Raw genomic sequence first — 19,345 nt, 5'->3', positions numbered from 1 at the left:
TGCTCTTTCTAGAATAACAACTGAATTTTGCAAATAGAATTAAATTAGAATTGCAATCCGAATCTTTTACCTAGATTTATTTAAAGACAATTTATACTCCTTTAAAAATAAGTTTAACTATCGCCTCTTTATATAGCTTTAAAAAAATTTGAAATAATATTCATTTAATTCAAACATTAAATATTATATTTTGGAATTATTCATTAGTTTTTATTTTGTTCTGAATTCCAATAAAGTTAATATTTTGTTAGTTTATTTCGGTTTTTTTTAAGTAAAAGTACAGAATTAGTGAAATTTATATTTACAAGAAATTAGAATCTTTTATCTATATTTCTTGAAAGACGATTTATAATTCTTTAAAAAATAAGCTTAACTATCCCCGCCTTATATAGTTTAAAAAAATTTGAAATAATATTCATATATTTCAAACATTAAATAAAATATTTAAGAATCGTTTTCTAATTTTTATTTTGTTCTGAATTCAAATCAAGTTAATGATTTTTTTAGTTTATTTCATTTTTTGGTAAAAGTACAGAAAAAGGGAAATTTATATTTATGAGTAATTAGGGCGATTTGCGATTCAAAAATGTCGCCAGTGTCTGGTTTTCATGTCCACCGTCGACCATAGTTAATAAAACTGGAAATTTTCGTCTTTTAAAAATATTGTACATTTTGCAGTTAAGTCGCAATTAAGAAATTAATTTTCTTTACTTCTTAAAAGTGTAATTCTTTTGTTGTCTTTATTAATTTCATTGTTTTGCTGAAAAAGTTGAATTTTTTTAAAATGTAGAATAATACCACAGATACGTATATTTAAGAGAATTCCATACTAATTCCTTTTCAATTTCTTTATTCTCTTTTGAGGGTGTGGAAACAGTCTCGATTTCATAACCAGATATTCCAGGTTCTAGACCAGATTTCTTTTAAGGTTTGCCAAATGTATTTGGCTGTTGTAAGTAAAATTCTTTAGATGAAGCATTCCCCGGTGATGTTGCGTGGAAGTTTGGACAAGCGCATGATAGCCCAGGCATGACCTCATCTTCATCAACTGTCTAAAATTTAAATGAATGAAGTTACGAAGAAAATGCCCATCACATTGCTAAAAACCGGATTTACTTATAACTAAACTATTCCCACATGTATAAAAAATTAAGCAAACCATGATACCCCCCAAAATTATTTTTTTCCTTTTATGCATTCCTTTTCACTTTCTTGTACACAAAGTATAGAGAAATTACAACAATCGTCAAAAAAAATTCGAACTCGAGATTTTGACGAATCTCTAGTTTTAGACCTCCCTGACATTTCTGGAAACCCCAAAACGCTTTAAGCTAGAGGGATGAAATCTGGTGTATGGCCTTTATACTAAATTTGCAGATTTCTATCACATTTTGAGCAAGTTCTATTCTGAAGAAGTCTATCTGTCCGATTGTTCGAATATTAGTTAAAGCGATAACATTAAAAAGACTAGAGCTAGATGGATGACATTCGGTGCACAGATTTTTCATCCATTTTGTAGAAACCTATAAAATTTTGATACAAATCCAAAGAGGGGTTGAAAATCAATTTATATGTACTTTTGGAACCATGTAAAAGCGATAACTCAAAAACGCAGTTACTCAAATATATCAAATTCGGTTCTACACCAAATTTCGATTTCAATCAGTTGGGAAAAAACACGTCTAAATCACAAATGCACCTTTATTAGAAAGTATGAGAGAAAGTTATGAGAAGACCATTCCCATTAAATGTATAAGGTTTTTTTTTTTCTTTCTTGAAATTTTACTACAGAAAATATAACTATCATTATGGGTTGTTTGGAGATATTTTAAACTAATTTATTACAATAAACAGAAATTAAAGTAACCTTCTTAAATTCAATGGCTGTTCTTAAGTTTTTTTTTTTGTTTAAAAAAATTGTAAGACGATGTTGATACCCAAATCTTATTTTTTTAAAAATTTCGTTAGTCCTGTCATTTTTATCCTTTCATTCTAAGGTATAAATCAATTATTGGGAAGTGAATTTATATTCTAAATTAAGCTATTTGTTGATACATTGCATTCCGAAAAGGTAAAAGTATTGTGTTGTCATCAGAAGCACATAATTTACAGAATACAGAACACACATACAGAGTTTCCGAATTCAAACACATGAGAAGGTGAATCAAAATTCTACCACTGTATTCCTATCTTTACAAACATGCAAGATGTCAAAATAAATAAAAGTATATAAAAAGTCCTTTCATGCCTGGAACTACAATTCATTTTTAATCAGCACTGATTAGACAGATAATTTAATTTTCTTAGTTTTAAGACGAGAAATTGATATAGAAAACTTCCAGTTTCTTTTTCCATGAATAAAACTTTTCATAAAAAGCATTTATAATTTTTGGTGAGTGTTGTTCTTCATTTCCAGTTTTCTCGAGAAAGTTCATAATGAGCTGGTCAAGTCATTTCTGTTCAAGATGTTAAACATCAGAACCCCCAAATATCAGTGTAATGATCTCTGTTCAGAACATAACAGAGATCAAGAAATCATAGACTTCTGATTAAAATTTTTTTAACTCTTATATGAATCGTGCAAACTGACGATTAGATGTCGAGAATTAAAAATGAAACAAGTGCGAAGACATAAACAGATATCGTAGAAAATTAAACATTCAAAACAGAATAAAAGAAATAACTTGTTTCCACTGAAATATTCTTATTTTAAAACAGAACGAAAATCCACATAAGTAATAAAAACGCAAGCAATGGTTTTAAAAATTTTAAATACCTAAACTCAACAATAAATGAGGAAAAAAAATTCTCATAGAACGAAATTAAATATTATTTTTACATTTTTATGCTAAAGAAACTAAAAATTTTTAGATTAAACATACCTGAAACACTCCGTTTACGATTTTGTTGCGAAACTGAACAATTTATTTAATTCCTCAGTATTAAACATTTTAAACTTCTCCTCTGCTACAAAACACCTTAAAAGCTTCCGAACATTATCGAAACATGATCGCTAAAACGAATTTATAAAATGGAGAAACAAAATTTTTATTCCTTTCCTCAATGTATAGTATTACTGAAGTAATTAAAATGAGCTGAATAAGAGAAAAAATTCGGAGAAGCCACGCGAAAGTGAAATAGAATAATGTAGGAATAATGATCTATTATTTCAGAAAAAGCGAAATTAATTATTGAGCACTATTGCTTTATATCGAAGAAATCGGACATATTATATTTCAGTTATCTGTCGATGCCACGGCCCCCTGGTGGCCATGCTCATATAAGTTTTCAAGACCCCTGTTCATTAAACCTCTGTTTATCGAAGATGGAGCATTGCGATTTGTCAGCTGGTAAGATTTTTATCTTAAAATATCGTTACAACTTATGGTAGTTATTGTTTGTTATAATTCATGTGCGGTTGTGATATTATTTATTCCTATTTTATTCTAAATATTTTATCTATTTATATTAGAATTTTTTTTTTTTTTGGTTCACTTAAAATGAATTTTAGAATATCTTATGAGAGTAAGATGAAATGCGTATAAGGGGAAAATGTGTTCTTGTAGCTAAACTATTTGAAAATTTTAATTTATATTTATTAAAAAAATTCATTCTTTGATTAAGTACAATATACTATCTGTGAATATTGATAATTTAACTACTTTAAATGGGGTTCGCTCGCGATTTGTCAACAGGCAAATTTTTTATTGGAAAATTTTGTTACAATCTGTGTTTGTTGTTGGTTGTTATAATTCATGTGCGGTTGTGATATTATTCATTCCAATTTTATTATAAATATTTTATCAATTTATCTTAGAATTATTTTTTTTTTGCTCACTTAAAATAAATTTAAAAATATTTTATGCAAGTAAAATAAAACATATATAAGGGGAAAATGCGTTCTTGAAATTAAACTATTTAAATTAGAGGTTTATTAAAATATTCATTATTTGATTTAGTACATATACTATTTGTGAAAGCTAATGACGTAGTTACTTTTTACCGATATTTTTTTTAAAAGAATCGAAACATCCGGTTTCATTGTCTATTAACTTCATAGGAAATAAGGAAAAATATATCTTTAATGAAAAACTAATAAATATTTTTATATTTTATGATAATTCAAGAATATTATTTACAAAATTCATATGTAAAGTAACTGTCTTCTTCCTCTCCTCTATTGCTGTTTCCGTCAATGGCGGAGCTCAGCAACAGGCGTAGGATCCAAATGAATATTGTTTTTTAAAGATAGAGCAGCTACTGGTTACCAGCCAGTAGCTGCTATATCTTTAATGAAAAAATAAATTTTTTTTATTATTTTATATGATAATTCAAGAATACTGTTTACAAAATTCATATGTAAAGTAGCTGTCTTCTTCCTGGCCGCCATTGCTATTTCCACCCAACAACATGCATGGGAGTCAAATGCAAATAATTCCGAGCAGCTACTGGTTACCAGCCATTAGCTGCTATATCTTTAAAAAACTATATCTTTAATGAAAAAATAATTTTTTTTTATTATTTTATATGATAATTCAAGAATACTATTTACAAAATTCATATGTAAAGTAGCTGTCTTCTTCCTGGCCGCCATTGCTATTTCCACCCAGCAACAGGCGTGGGAGTCAAATGGAAATAATTCCGAGCAGCTACTGATTACCAGTCAGTAGTTGCTATATCTTTAAAAAACTATATCTTTAATGAAAAAATAATTTTTTTTTATTATTTTATATGATAATTCAAGAATACTATTTACAAAATTCATATGTAAAGTAGCTGTCTTCTTCCTGGCCGCCATTGCTATTTCCACCCAACAACATGCATGGGAGTCAAATGCAAATAATTCCGAGCAGCTACTGGTTACCAGCCATTAGCTGCTATATCTTTAAAAAACTATATCTTTAATGAAAAAATAATTTTTTTTTATTATTTTATATGATAATTCAAGAATACTATTTACAAAATTCATATGTAAAGTAGCTGTCTTCTTCCTGGCCGCCATTGCTATTTCCACCCAGCAACAGGCGTGGGAGTCAAATGGAAATAATTCCGAGCAGCTACTGATTACCAGTCAGTAGTTGCTATATCTTTAAAAAACTATATCTTTAATGAAAAAATAATAAATATTTTTATTTTATGTGATAATTCAAGAATACTATTTACAAAATTCATATGTAAAGTAGCTGTCTTCTTCCTCTCCTCTATTGCTGTTTCCGTCAATGGCGGACCCCAGCAACAGGTGTGGGATCCAAATGAATATAGTTTTTTAAAGATATAGCAGCTACTGGTTACCAGCCAATATCTGCTATATTTTTAAAAATCCATATCTTTAATGAAAAAATAACATATATTTTTATCTTATATGATAATTCAAGAATATTATTTACAAAATTCACATGTAAAATGGCTGCCTTCTTTCTTCAATGGCGGACCATTGCTGTTTCCGCCTAGCAACAAGTGTGCGCATCAAATGGAAATAATTCCGAGCAGCTACCGATTACCAGCCAGTTTTTACCAATGTCTATAAAATCATGAAAATATAATACAAATTTAATTAAAACACAATTTTTAAAAACACATGTATTAATGTAGCTAAAATATATATTTTTTATTTTAATTATTGACAACTTTTTATTACGTATATTAATATTATCATTCATTATTATTATACATATAATAAAATCAGGAATTATCCGATAATAGATGTACAAAGGCAATTTTTAAAATTAATTTTGGTTTAAGGAATTTTCAAGAATAGAAAATATTTTATAGATTAATGCTGATAATTAACATTAAATTATTTTCTTGAATTATTCTGGTAATCTTTATAATATCTCACAAGTAAATAGTTCAAAATTATGATTTAAAATTCATTTCATTCTAAATAATTAAAACTTTTAAATAGTGTAATTAAAATTTTTTTTTCTGAAACCTATTTAAAGTTATCAGGAATTTAGCTTATTGGCAAGTTGAAATAAGTTCCTGGGGATCCTCTGAAAGCATCAGGAATATATGAACTTTAAAAATTTGATTTGCCAGTTATAATATTTTAAAATTAGATAATTTCGTATTTTTACTTGTAATAATTATATTTTTATTAACCGTAATTGTCTTTTATTATTTTTCTCTTATGGGATTTCAATTGCCATTTGTTAATGATTAGTATGTTTTGACTTCAGTGAATGAACTTGTGATCTGTTATTATTGAAAATACATATTTACGTTAAATATTATCAAAATAACTGTGTAAAAGAAACTGTATAAAAAAAAGTTATGATTTTTTCATAGCTAAATTGTTTTTCTTATAATTATCAAATAAATAGCAATTTTATTCAGCGAGTTGAAAAATTGAATGTTAATTTGATTTTAAATGATGAAAAATAATAATGTATGAAACATTATGAAAAATAAGAAATGTAATATTTAATTTGTCATATTAGTACTATCCAAGCACCTTTTCCTTTTTACTTTTTTTTTTGGATATTCTTTCTATTTTCGTACTCTAAAGAAATGTAATCTATTATAAATTATGATATTTCTCTTTAACAACTTATATATTTTTATTAACAGTAATTAGCTTTTATTATTTTTTCTTGTGTAATTTCAATTGCCATTTATTAATAATTAGTATGTTTTGGATTCAGAAAATGAATTTGTGAAATTTATATCTGTAGTTAGTGAGTATAAATATCTATATAAAATATTATCAAAGTAACCTAAGATTTACTGTATAACAGAAAAGGTTATGTTTTTCATTGCCAAATAGTTTTTTTTTGCAATATTCAAATAAATAGCTATTGTATTCAGCTAGTTGTAAAGTTGAATACGATTATTAATTTGATTCTAAATAATGTATGAAACAGTAAGAAAAATAAGAAATGTAATATTGAAATCGCCATTCTGGTATTATCCAAGCATCTATTCTTTTTTTGGATATTCTTTTCATTTTTGTCCTCGAAAGAAGTGTAATCTATTATAAATTATTTTCTTTCTTTTTATAAACTTAAAAATTTTACAAAAAGTAATCATTTTTCTTTATCGTCTTTTGCAAACAACAACTATTACATCTATATTACCCTGATATATAAATTTTAGAATTCCAAAAAAATTATTTTTCTTCCTCAGGTATATTAAAATTAAACACTTATTTATAAGATTTCTGTATAAAGTTCATATTGTTTATTTTTTCCCTAGAAAATTTGCATTCAATTGTGACATTTTAAAAGTGTTATAAATGGATTTTTCTAGAGACAATGAGGGCCATGATATTCTGTTGTAGTGCTACGTCAGGCCAGAAAGAATAACATCAATTTATTTAGCTAGCTGAATATAAAATAGTCAAAATATGAGTGAAAAATTCCAATAACATTTTTTATATAATTGATACTGAAAAGGGTTTTTTTAATTTAAAAATTGATATTACTTGCTAATTTAAAATTGATTTAAAAATTGATTGTTTCCTTTTAAAGGTTGATAGAAACTTACACTCTCTGTCAAAATGCCTATCTTCCTCTTCTAATCTGTAAACGCAACATTATGTCGTCACTGCAGTTCTTTTTTAAAAATTATTTTGATATTACTTGCTATTTTAAAATTGATTTAAAAATTGATTGTTTCCTTTTAAAGGTTGATAGAAACTTAAACTCTCTGTCAAAATGCCTACTTTCCTCTTCTAATCTGTAACCGCAACTTTATGTTGCCACTGCAGTTCTTTTTTTAATTTTATATCAAGCTCCAAAAATTCTTAATAACCGAAAGAAACAGCTTTCTGTGTTTTTTAAAATTCTGTAATTTTTAATATTCGAAAATATGGCATTTAATTTTTTTTCAATTAATGAGATTCTAAAATTTTTTGCTGCAACAAATTTTCACATTAAAATTGTAAATAATGTTAGAAAAAGATGTGTGTAGAAAGAAGCCGCCTTCTGTGTTTTTTAAAATTCTTCCTTTTCTAATATTCGAAAATGTGGATTTTTTTTTTTTTTTTTTTTTTTTTGTAATTTTTCGAGAATTAACGAGATTCTAAAATTTTTTTCTAAAACAGATTTTCTCATTATAACAGCAAATAATGGTACAAAAAGATATGTGTAGAAATATTTTCTGTTGAGATTTCGTAGATTAAATACATTTTTAATTAAATACATTTTTTTCATCGATAATATTAAATACATTTTTTTCGACGATAATATTAAATACATTTTCTATTTCTCGCATGCAACGTTTACAATTTGAAGTTTTCCACAACTTATTTGAAATGTGATGACGTTAACTTTTGCTACAAATATTTGTTATAATATAAGCACTTCAAAGTTTTCTCAAAAATATTGAAATAAAAAGGTTTTAACGAAAAAAGTTTTAATGAAGTTTAATACAGTGTAGGTATAAAGTAAACAGTTAACGTTTCATTATCTAAAATCTTGAAAAAAAATTCACTTTAGCAACGGTGAGTATATCAAATAATCTAAAAACTATAGAATTTAAAAAAAGGAATTAAAAATTTGAATTGAATAAATTTAACTGAAGATAGCGAAACTATTGTAGTCTAATTTATTTCATAAAACTATGAATGTCGTGCTATATTTGTTTACATAAATTTTTTAGAATATTTAGGAAATTTTCTAGTTTTATTTCTTTTTTAAAGTCATTTTATATATTTTTAGAGAAATAATTTTATAAATTTTTGATGTTAAATATCATCTCCCTCTGTAATGATTTATTACGTAAAACTTTCTTTGCTCTAAGCGAAAGAAGAATTTATTTTTAAACAATTATGTAGAATTTATTTTGAAACAATTATACAGAATTTGTTTTCAAACACTTATGTATGTTGTGTCGAATGAATTGGAAGAATTATGTAAATTCTAAACTTGAGATTTTGACGAATCTCCACTTTTTAGAATGAAAAAAACTTTTTTTGGAATTATATCTGCCCATCAAAGAAGACGATAATTAAAAAACGCTTTGAGCTAGACAGGTGAAATTTTTTTTCACGTCCTTACACCAAATTTATAGATTTCTATCAAATTTTCTCAGAAATCTGTTCGCAGGAAGTCTGTAGTTATGACAGCTGAGTACAAGTTAGTACAAGTACGGTAATTATTAAGCATAGCAAGTTAGATGAGGCTGACCATCTGTTAGTTTGCGCTTTCACATGTAAATTCAAAAACATAGTGATAGATAAATGAAATTTGGTGTGTGATCTTGTTGCTCTAATTGTAACTGTATGTCAAATTTTAGTTTATTCAGTCGAAAAAAGATATTGAAAAAGCAGCCACGATTTTATTTACTATGCTATGACGAATAGAGCACTAGTGTGAGGGACTCTGAAAATAAAAATCTGTGTACTCGTGGGGTTCAAAGATTTTTCCAAGCTCCAAACTTTTATGAGGGGGGGGGGTATAATACCCTTATTAGGGAGTATGCGATAAAGCCACAGAGAGAAAATTCCTTCTGGCTTAGTAATTATATTCACATGGATGTGGACTGACAAACTTCCCCGTTATCGACATGTTTAGATAACTAGCAAATAGTTCAGTTAGTTTCGTTAGAGTCTAATTTGCATATTTCCAAAGTAGTCGGTTTATTTATTTTACCGCATTTGCCGATAATTTTTTGGGCTAATTTTTTAATGGCAGAAAAATATTCTTGGTGCATGAAATGCTTGTCTTCAAATCGTTTTACAATTCAATATTCTTAGATTTTTTACTGAATTTTTAAATACCCAATACATTTAAGAAACAAAAGCATTTTAAAAGACCTCTAATTAACGATTATAATTACTCTTATTCAAAAACTGTCTAAAAAAATAAGACAAATTAGAGCAAAATGACTGTGAAACGATGAAAGAAAATTTGACTTTTCACCCTAGAGCTTATAGAAAAGAAAAAGGCCTGGAGCATTTTGTTCAAGTAACAATTGAACAACTGGCCTTTAGTTCCAAATTTATAGATTTCAATAGTCCACATGACAATCTTTCCAATACCCTTAGTTTTATTAGCTCCAATACTGAGAAATCGATCTAAAATGGATATCGTGCAACATCCTGTACCATGACATGAAATAAGCACATTAATTGTAACGATTTCTTTTTTGCATGTTGTGTACGTGTGTGAACATGCGTTATGGAAGCATGAAAGTGGGTGCTACTAGCCATTGATAGATAATTCAACGATTTTTTTTCCATACTCTATGGCAGCTTAGATTTGTTAGGGACCCTCTGAAAGAATCACAAATTTACAATTGTATATTTCGATTCGTCAGTAGCTGCTTTTAAAAATAATGCATTTTCAATGATTTATAACAATTTTATTTTATAAATATATTTTTGTCGCATATAAGTATATATCTCGGAGATGAAATATTAAAAAAAATTATATTTTTATAAATCTTTTGCTAATTTCAATGTTAATCAGTCTCTTAAATTACTTTCCTCTATAAAAGTCCTAAAGTTTCTTTTAACATATACTCATAAAAAGTATCATATTGCAATTGAGAAAATATAAATGGACGACGTTTAGATAACCATCTAGTATTTTTTGTACTATATTTATATAAAAATGCGAATATTTTCTCTATAAATATGCACTACGTATACAAAAAACTGTGGCAAAAACTGTTTTTCGGATTCGATCCAAATCGAATGCTTCGTCATATAATCGGGATTTTATTTAATCTAATTTGACCTCTTGTTGATCAACATCGAATAAATTAGTAAAAATTTGTATTTTTTATCCCCCCCCCAAAAAAAAAGTAATTTTTTTTATTGTATTCCTCTCTCACTTAAGAAAAAGGAGGGGAGGATTTAATCTTCTTACTGTACTGTTTTTTAAAAACTTGCGATATGGACAGAGATGAAAGATACAAATAAGGTGACGATCAAATGACAAACAACTACTTTTTTTTTGTAATATTTATGTGAAAAAACAATGTGCATAAACATAATCTGTGTTTCAAAAAAGAAACGAAGAGCGATATTTCAAAAATTGATGGATTATGGGAAACTAAACACTATCGTGATACAAGTAGAGTTTGATTAATACGACTAGTGTCCCCTGGTGGTAAGCATCAAATATATACATATATATAGGGGAGACCGTTGTACTTAAGAACAAATCATTGTGAAGTTTCGTGCCGCGAACATGTTCGGAAATTTCCCTGCCTATTCCTGGATATTCGACTCGACGAAAGCGAATGGTAGGCAAATAGAATTTTTTTTCGGTGAATTAAATTGTTTTAAATAATCAAAATGCATGTTTTCTGTTTCTGTTAACGTTTTTAATAGATATTTGAGTTTTATATAGTTAATCATTGATGCTAGATAATTTACTTTTAATTTTGAATTTGCCGAAGTTGAAACGCACTTGTTGCTTTTTGAACGCGATGAAAAATGGTGCGTAATCTAACAGTTGTTTATCAGATATTTTGTTTTGTTTTTTGTTTTGTTATGAATCTAAAATCCATATATTTGAACATGATTCATTAGAGATTGATTGCTGGTGACATTTTGCTTAAATTAGCACAACGAAATATTTGTACAGTTTTTAAATACTTTGCAAACTTGAAAAAATTATCTGCTCTTTCTTAATTTATATGAAATGTAATTAACTCAATAATTACCTTATTTTTTAATTTTTGGAAGTTTCCTGAGTGTTATTCATTAAGTTCATAAATTTACAGAGATCTAATATTCCGTAGTATCCATATGTGCTTTTGTTGTTGAAAATCTAATTGCATAATAGATGATTATTGCACAATTTTTTTAAAAGATCAATTAAGAGTATTTCAAATTTTTCATTATTGTTATAAAGCTTTCGGGGTTAATTCAAAGGAGCTTGTGAAATTTTGAAAATGCCTATAATTATCATTTTATTCATTAATCCTAATGCACATTTATTGTTGTTTATTGGCTTTTATAATTGTCACCTTTGGCAATTAGCTTTTTATCTTTGCGTATTGCTGTAATTTAGCTTCAATTAAATCTTTTTATTTCTTAAGAATGTGTTCTTCATGGTTCCTTGAACAAGTTATGATTGATATTTAATTATGATTGACTTTATTATGATTTAATTATGATATTTATTAATGATTGATTATGCCTATTCTATTTCTTGTGCCCATGTATTTACCTTATAACTAATCTGTAGAATCCTCTAACCCTTTATAAACCAACGATTTTTAAAAGTAAAGTTTAAAACTTGATGATATTGTAATATGACTACTTTTTTCAAAAGATGTCGAGCATAGTTCCGACAGAAAATATTGGATATCAGCTAAATGATAAAATTAAAATCTTTAATTATTAATGCAAATAATTAATTTAATTAATTAAAACATTTTTCTTTTTCCCTGGGGCTATTTTGTATCGAAAATTATCTAAAGCTCGAAAACTGAAATTTAAAAAATGATGATAAAATAATTCAATCTTTAATTATTAATGCAAATAATTAATTTAATTAATTAAAAACATTTTTCTTTTCCCCTGTGGCTATTCTGTATCGAAAGTTATCTAAAGTTCAAAAACTAAAATTTAAAAAATGATGATAAAATAATTCGGTAAATAAAGGGCTAAAGCTCGGATTTTTAATGAAAGAGCGAAATTAGTTAAAGCTCGGATTTTTAATCAAAGAGCGAAATTAGCTGGATCAAAAGAAGGTTAATTGCGATAGAATGTATCTTATAGGATAGAAAAAGGGGGAGGGGGAGGAGATAAATAAATGTGGGCCCTAATCACTTTGAGGAATTGATATTTACATATTTAAAAATATCTACCTCATTTATAAAACTGAATTCTTTGTATTTGAGGTTTTGTTTGCATATTCATGAAATATTTTTAATATTCTTTTTTTTTCTGCTATTGTATTGTATATCAGTGACAATGGTTGTCCAACTTTGAAATGATGATTGGCTGTAGTGTATTAAAATAAGAAATGGTTAATAATTTATGACTATCAGCAGATATTTTATAAAGTATTATTATTTTACATTATTATTTTATATCTTATAAAGTATTGTTAAAGAGTTTTATAAAAAAATCATTTTATAAGAAATTCTAATTATGTGGAATTTTTTACATTTAACGAATTTCTGCCACTCTACAATCATTTTAATCAATTAATTTAGTCATTTATTGCTGTTAGTTAAGTATGGCTTCGCTTGATAAATCTTAAATAAAACGTATAATTATTAATTACAAAATAAAAATAAACACATTTTAAAGTGATAAATCTTTTTCTAATAAATCATTTTTATGTTTAAACTGAATAATCTGTAAAATTTCACTTTTAAACACATATTTTCATCAAATTATGTATTTTAGAATAATTGCTTTTTTTAAACCAGAAATGAGGTCGTTATTTGTCTGTGTCGCCAATAATTTCCATAAGGACGGGAAAAAAAATAGAATGTATTATATTTGGAACTTTTTTTGTGTGTGAAATTATCTATCTCTAAACTTCAATAAATATATTTAAAAAACATGCTTAGGATTATTAAGTGAATATCAGTCAAAAAATAAATATATAAAATGAGAAAGATTTTTTTTTTCCTTTTTAAAACAAACTGCGCATTTTAACTCCCTGTTTTCAGGTCCAAAATTCAGTACCTGAACCGTTTCTGATTTTTGAGAAACAAGTCATTTCTTACACAGCTCTTGGTTATCATACTTCCATGCTTAAAAATTAAAAATTTTTAAATCTAATCATTTCATGACAATTTTTTCAATTATTATATCAAAATATGGCAAGTTTACGTTCCCGAAGAAACGAATACAGAATTCTTTTAGGGGGAGGCAAAAAACATATAGAGCAGAAAGAATCTAAGACCAAAATTCAAACGATAAGCACTACATTTATATAGGTATATAGTCGGTAAACTTCTAGATCGCCACAGCATGAAGATGCATTATCCATAAAGATAGATTTAATATCGTATAAATATACTCTGCAAATTTTCTAAGCAAGTAAATTACAAAATACGATAACGGAAGTCGATCTAGCCACTTAAAATACATTCATACTTAATCCTAATACTTAAACAAGTATAGAAATACTAATAAAATAAATTTCATTAATGTGCTTGGTGCATCTAACTTGCTGAGGCTTGGCTAATATTCTATAAATTATGGATTTTTGCTGATGAGAGTAACGGTTGCTATAATACAAGTTTCGAAATAAATTCTGCAATTGTAAAAACTAAAATATATTATTCAAAAAGAAAGGTGTTCAGTTAATTAAATTGCATGTTATAAAATTGATATAAAAAACGAGAACTTAATATAATAGCCAGAACCGAATTAAGCTTTCTTGGGGTCATTAAATAATATGAGTCACCGAGCTCCCTTTTTCTCCCCCTACCTTTCAAAACCAGATTTTTTTTATGGATTTTAATTTAATTTTCATGAAAGTAATTTTAAATAGCAAATTTGACCAACTGGCAAAACATTTAACTGCGAATCACTTTCAAAAGAGTTGGTTTCAGTACATTAGGTATGAAGAAAAATACGCAGTTAATATTTCAAAGTAATTAAAAAAAGATTAATAACATAAATGTCAAACAATTTTTAAAGCAATCTAAATTATATTTAATTATAGAATACGAAATTTTTTTTAAAAATGTTAAAGACCCAATATTTTTCAGAATTTTAAAATAATATAGAACTTTTAAATATTAGTTAAAAAGTTGTCTAGAATAATTTTTCCAAAATTTAAGCAATACTTGATTTTACTTTGCATAAGTTGGATTGTATGGCCTTAATAAATAATGAAAAATTTAAATAACTTTGAAGATACCGCAGGGAAAAAAATCTAGGGGGCTCAGGACCCCCTCTAGTTGTGGGGCTATTAGACAATCGAATATAATACCTATTTAATAATCCAGCCATGGTAATAGAATATAGACACCAGAATAATTATCTCTCACTTCAGTTCAGGGATCAATGTAGATGTTAAACTCTGCTTAGGTGACAAACTTATCTTTAAAAACATTCTGTGATCTGTTTTGATCTATGCATTCTCAATCCGGTTTGAGTAACCGACCCCCCCCCCCCTTTCCACTTAAATGAGCTTTTACCCATTCTAGCAGCGAAGGAAAGGACAAAGAATTTCCGATGTTCTGGGGTTTTATTCTTTGAGGTGGGGAGTTAGCAAAAGAGATATTTCGGAACTAGGGTAAACAGATATTAAGGGCGAGGGGGGGGGGAGAACCTCTGCCGTCAAAACCACTGCTCTCCAAATCGGCACCATCCTCGACACATGTAGACTAAAAAAAGAAAAAGAAAAACAAGCGAACAAATGTTATCCAAAGCTGAGTTAGAGCTCGTATTAACACGATTCTTTTTTTTTCTGCTGCTATTTTGTTACTAATGCTAATCTCCTGAATGTAAATGAACAGAAGTGTCAAGAACACTGACGTTAAAGAAGATATAATATTCCGTATGTATTCATTTTCAAACAACTCTGAAAATTCTGTACCATTGTACAGTGCTAAAATGAAGCATTCAAAATAAATCAAATAGTCCAACTTAACTGATTTATTATTTCATCACTTTGTCCGACTGAATGATGGTTTGAGGTCACTGAATATTTGTCACAGTATGGCAAAATCTAGCTCTTGTGACATGAAGTCAAAATTCTTAATCCAATGACTCATCGTTTTATCTTCTGGTCTGACTGAATTTTGATCCTTTTTAATTTTTACCGAATGCCTGGCACAGCTTAGCAAAATTTGAAAAGTGCGACACGAGAGCAAACAGCATAATCCGATCCCAAATATGAAACTTTTGAAAAAATGTGACACTTTTGAACAAATATGAAACTTTTGAAGGGAAAAAAAAAAAAAAAAAAAAACTAAGCGACATTATTATTTTTAAAGAAAACATCAAATAAATTTCAAAATACAAAATTATAATTAAGAAAAGCAATAATATTTCCTCCAAATCTATTTGAGCGTTTCTTAAAATATTAGAATAAAAATAAATAAATAAACTGGTATCATGCTTCCATCATTTAATTATATTTCTAGCAAGTCATCAGTTGTTGTAATTTCCAAAGGTTAGGTTTATATTATATATAATATTTCCTTCATAATATTGTTTATCTTCTGATGCGATAATTAAAAATCTGTTTCAATTCGCCGATATGCACCATACTGGATCACGGCAAAGTTTGCAAAAACAATTGTAAAAATGATTCTTCTAGTTTCATTAAATGACTCATAATCTTAAAATTAGACATTAGAGGACAATTTTCATTTACCTAAATCTAACATAATTGTAAATATTAATGATGCATTACCGATTTTTATCGAGTGAGCTACAATACAACAGATAATAAATAAATAATTGATCTGAAAAATATTATTCTGTTACTTACAAAACTTTACTTTTAATTTATTGATTTATCATTTTTCAAAATTCATTCCAGTGAAATTTCTTAAAAAATGTGTCTTTTAAATTATTGTAGTATATTTATATATTGTTATGTAATTAACTGTGATAAACTCATCAATTAAAGAGGAAAAATTTTCATAGATTTTGTTAAGAATAACCATAAACTTTTCAGTAAAGTTATCAGTATAATAATTCAGGATCATAATCAGTAAATCAGTATTATTATTCAGTAATATAGTATATTAGTAATTAATTTCAGTACAGTACACTCCCGATTATCCGCGGAATTGGGTGGCGCGGCCGCCGCGGATAACAAAAATCGCGGATAATCCGAATAAAGCTAAAAACGGGTATAGCAAAAAAGAAAACAGTCATTCCAACTTTGAAAAATTGTTTTATGTACAATAAAACGTAAAATAAACAGCAGGAAATGTTTAACTAATGCTTAATGTTTTAGTATATCACTCAAAACTAACCTAAAATGCCTTTTGTGAATGAAAACAGAAAAGTGCTTTGTATTTACGAGAGTCGTCAAGGATACACAGAAAAATTAATACATATGTACTGTTTTAATACTGTAATGTATTATCTAAATACAAAAGCATAACTGTAAAACGGCACCTTTTTGAAAAAATCAGTCAAAAAAAAAAAAAAAAAAAAAAAAAAACTTCGTGTGGCAGGCGTGGATAATCCGCACCGCGGATAACCCGCCCGCGGATAATCGGGAGTCTACTGTATTATAAATAAGTTCATCATTAATAATTTTGTGTCACACAGAAAAGAAATTCAAGCTCTGAAAATATGATTGTTGCATTTCTAATCAAATGTAATACGAATTAATTAATTACACGTGTATTTTCTTCTTTTTCTTTCTGAATAAATCCAGTAGCAAACATTTTTATTAGTAATTTTATGGTTATTTAATATTAGAAAAATTCGTTTATGGTTACAAACTAAAAGAAAAACCATAAATTGATTATGGAGTTTCGACCATGTAGTTTACATTCATCCATTGTACTCAAAACTTAATTCAAAAAATGACCCTTTCCAAGTAAAATATAATTATTATTAGCAATATTTTAAATTCTAAAAAATTTAGTAGCTGATGCAGCTGCCTATTATCTTAAATATTCGATTTTTTTTTTAAAAAAAAAAGATGTTCTGTTCCAAAAAGATTTCCCACAGTCTCTTATACTGAGGAAAAAAAAGTGGATTATGAAATACAAAAGGAAAGATTTATTTAACATTACCCATGTTAAATTTCATGAATTTTGTTGCCCATGCTAAATTGCATGACTTTTGTTATAATTTAAAAATCACTTTTGTGAGGTTTGTTTTGAAAAGTATGACCCTCATCTGTACTATTATTGCATGTATCATCTAATCATAAGTCGGTAAATAGAATTCTTCTATAATATAATTCATAACATGTGACTATCTAAATTATCTGAAAAGAACATGATTTTTTGTAATTCACCTCTAAGAGCTTTAGAAAATCTGCCATATAATTCTACATTATCATCAAAATCTAAATTGTAATGATAGCAAAATGACACGCGATAAAACCTATTCTATCTGAGCGGTAAAAATAGGTAATAACGATGGCAAAAACAAGGAGTTTGAAATCCCCTATTGTGTTTCATTGGTAAGGCAATACAAAATATCGAAAGATGATACTTGAGCGAAAAGAATATTCTTTTGAACAAAATTGATTCCCTCATGTCAAATAAAGTACTTTAAAACGAAGATGATGTACGTAGTGTTAGCACGCAATTGAAAAGGAATGGAAAAACAGATTAAATGCTTAGTTTGAATGATCGCTGCAATTTCATTTTAGACGAAGGTTTCTTATATACTGTGTTTATTTACCTCATATATTTTATCGTATTTGAATCGTATTTCAATTTCAGAAAGATAACAAGATATTTAGCCAACAGGCATTTTAGTAGACACATAATCTTGTATAAATATCTAAAATTTGCAAAACATTTTAAATTTGTTTTTCAATATCATTATTCCTTTTTATTTAATATTTATAGTTTTTTTTAGTATAAGCATAAATTTAATGTTAAATTTTTTAAAAAAAAATGAAATTAAAATTTGAAACTTCGAAATTCAAGTTTAAAATTTTGAAATTTAAAAAAGTTGTGAATATTTATTAATAACATAAATTCAGGTGCACAAAGATCACTCAGTTTTTTTTAAAACTGAAGTAAACTCGCTTTCTTCCATACTCATATAAGATTAATTTATTATAATTAATAGCCAATTAATTAAAAAGATAACTAAGAATTTCTAAGATTAACTAAGAATTACTATGACTTTTACATTTTAATGATTATTATAACCAATAGAACATTTCTTTAAACTATTTCCTTATTTTATAAAATTAGATATTGCTGCTGTTCGAACGATATTTTCAAAATATCCAGCACCGTTAAATTAATTTATGTTTTTTGAAATAAAATTTGATTTCACAAAATGAATCATTTCTAAAATATTGAATAAAAATTACTGTAAAAACAGTGGCCGTTGCAGTATTTCTTATTTAAAGTGAATTCTTAATTCAATGTATTCGATCTGAATTATTGAAATATTTTTATTGAGGTATTATCGTTTTGATGTATTTTTAAATGCTTAAAATTATTAATACAATATAAACACAATATCGTCATTAAAAATAGTCTTAAATTAAATAGTCAAACGTTTCTATCAATGTAAATTAATTTTTTTACTAAAAGAGTCCACCTATCAGACACATTATTTCTAAGATTACAGAAAAGTAAAATTGTAGTTAACAGTAGCAGAAACAGTATGGAAATAATAAGGAACAAATACATAATCTATTTCACAGCAAAAAAAGAAAGAAAAAAAAGCTAAGCTAGAAGCTGTTAATTATAGCTACTCAAAGCTCCATTTTTTGAAATAAAAACGAGATTCGATGCATCTTCGACTATCCGG

At 27.0% G+C, this 19,345-nt stretch overlaps 1 protein-coding gene across 1 annotated transcript in view; it reads left to right on the top strand.

Annotated features, from left to right (window-relative positions):
- Positions 1–19,345, top strand: part of LOC129961013 (circumsporozoite protein-like) — a 290,038-nt gene that overhangs the window by 231,520 nt on the left and 39,173 nt on the right. Inside the window, exon 2 of the mRNA XM_056074804.1 lies at positions 3,241–3,350. Within this exon, the coding sequence (XP_055930779.1) occupies positions 3,251–3,350 (100 nt within the window). The 5' untranslated portion in view covers positions 3,241–3,250. The remainder of the gene's footprint in view (positions 1–3,240; positions 3,351–19,345) is intronic.

This window comes from Argiope bruennichi, chromosome X2, assembly GCF_947563725.1.
Source record: "Argiope bruennichi chromosome X2, qqArgBrue1.1, whole genome shotgun sequence".
In the NCBI taxonomy this organism is placed as follows: Eukaryota; Metazoa; Arthropoda; class Arachnida; order Araneae; family Araneidae; genus Argiope; species Argiope bruennichi.
This window is presented reverse-complemented; position numbering and strand designations above follow the sequence as displayed.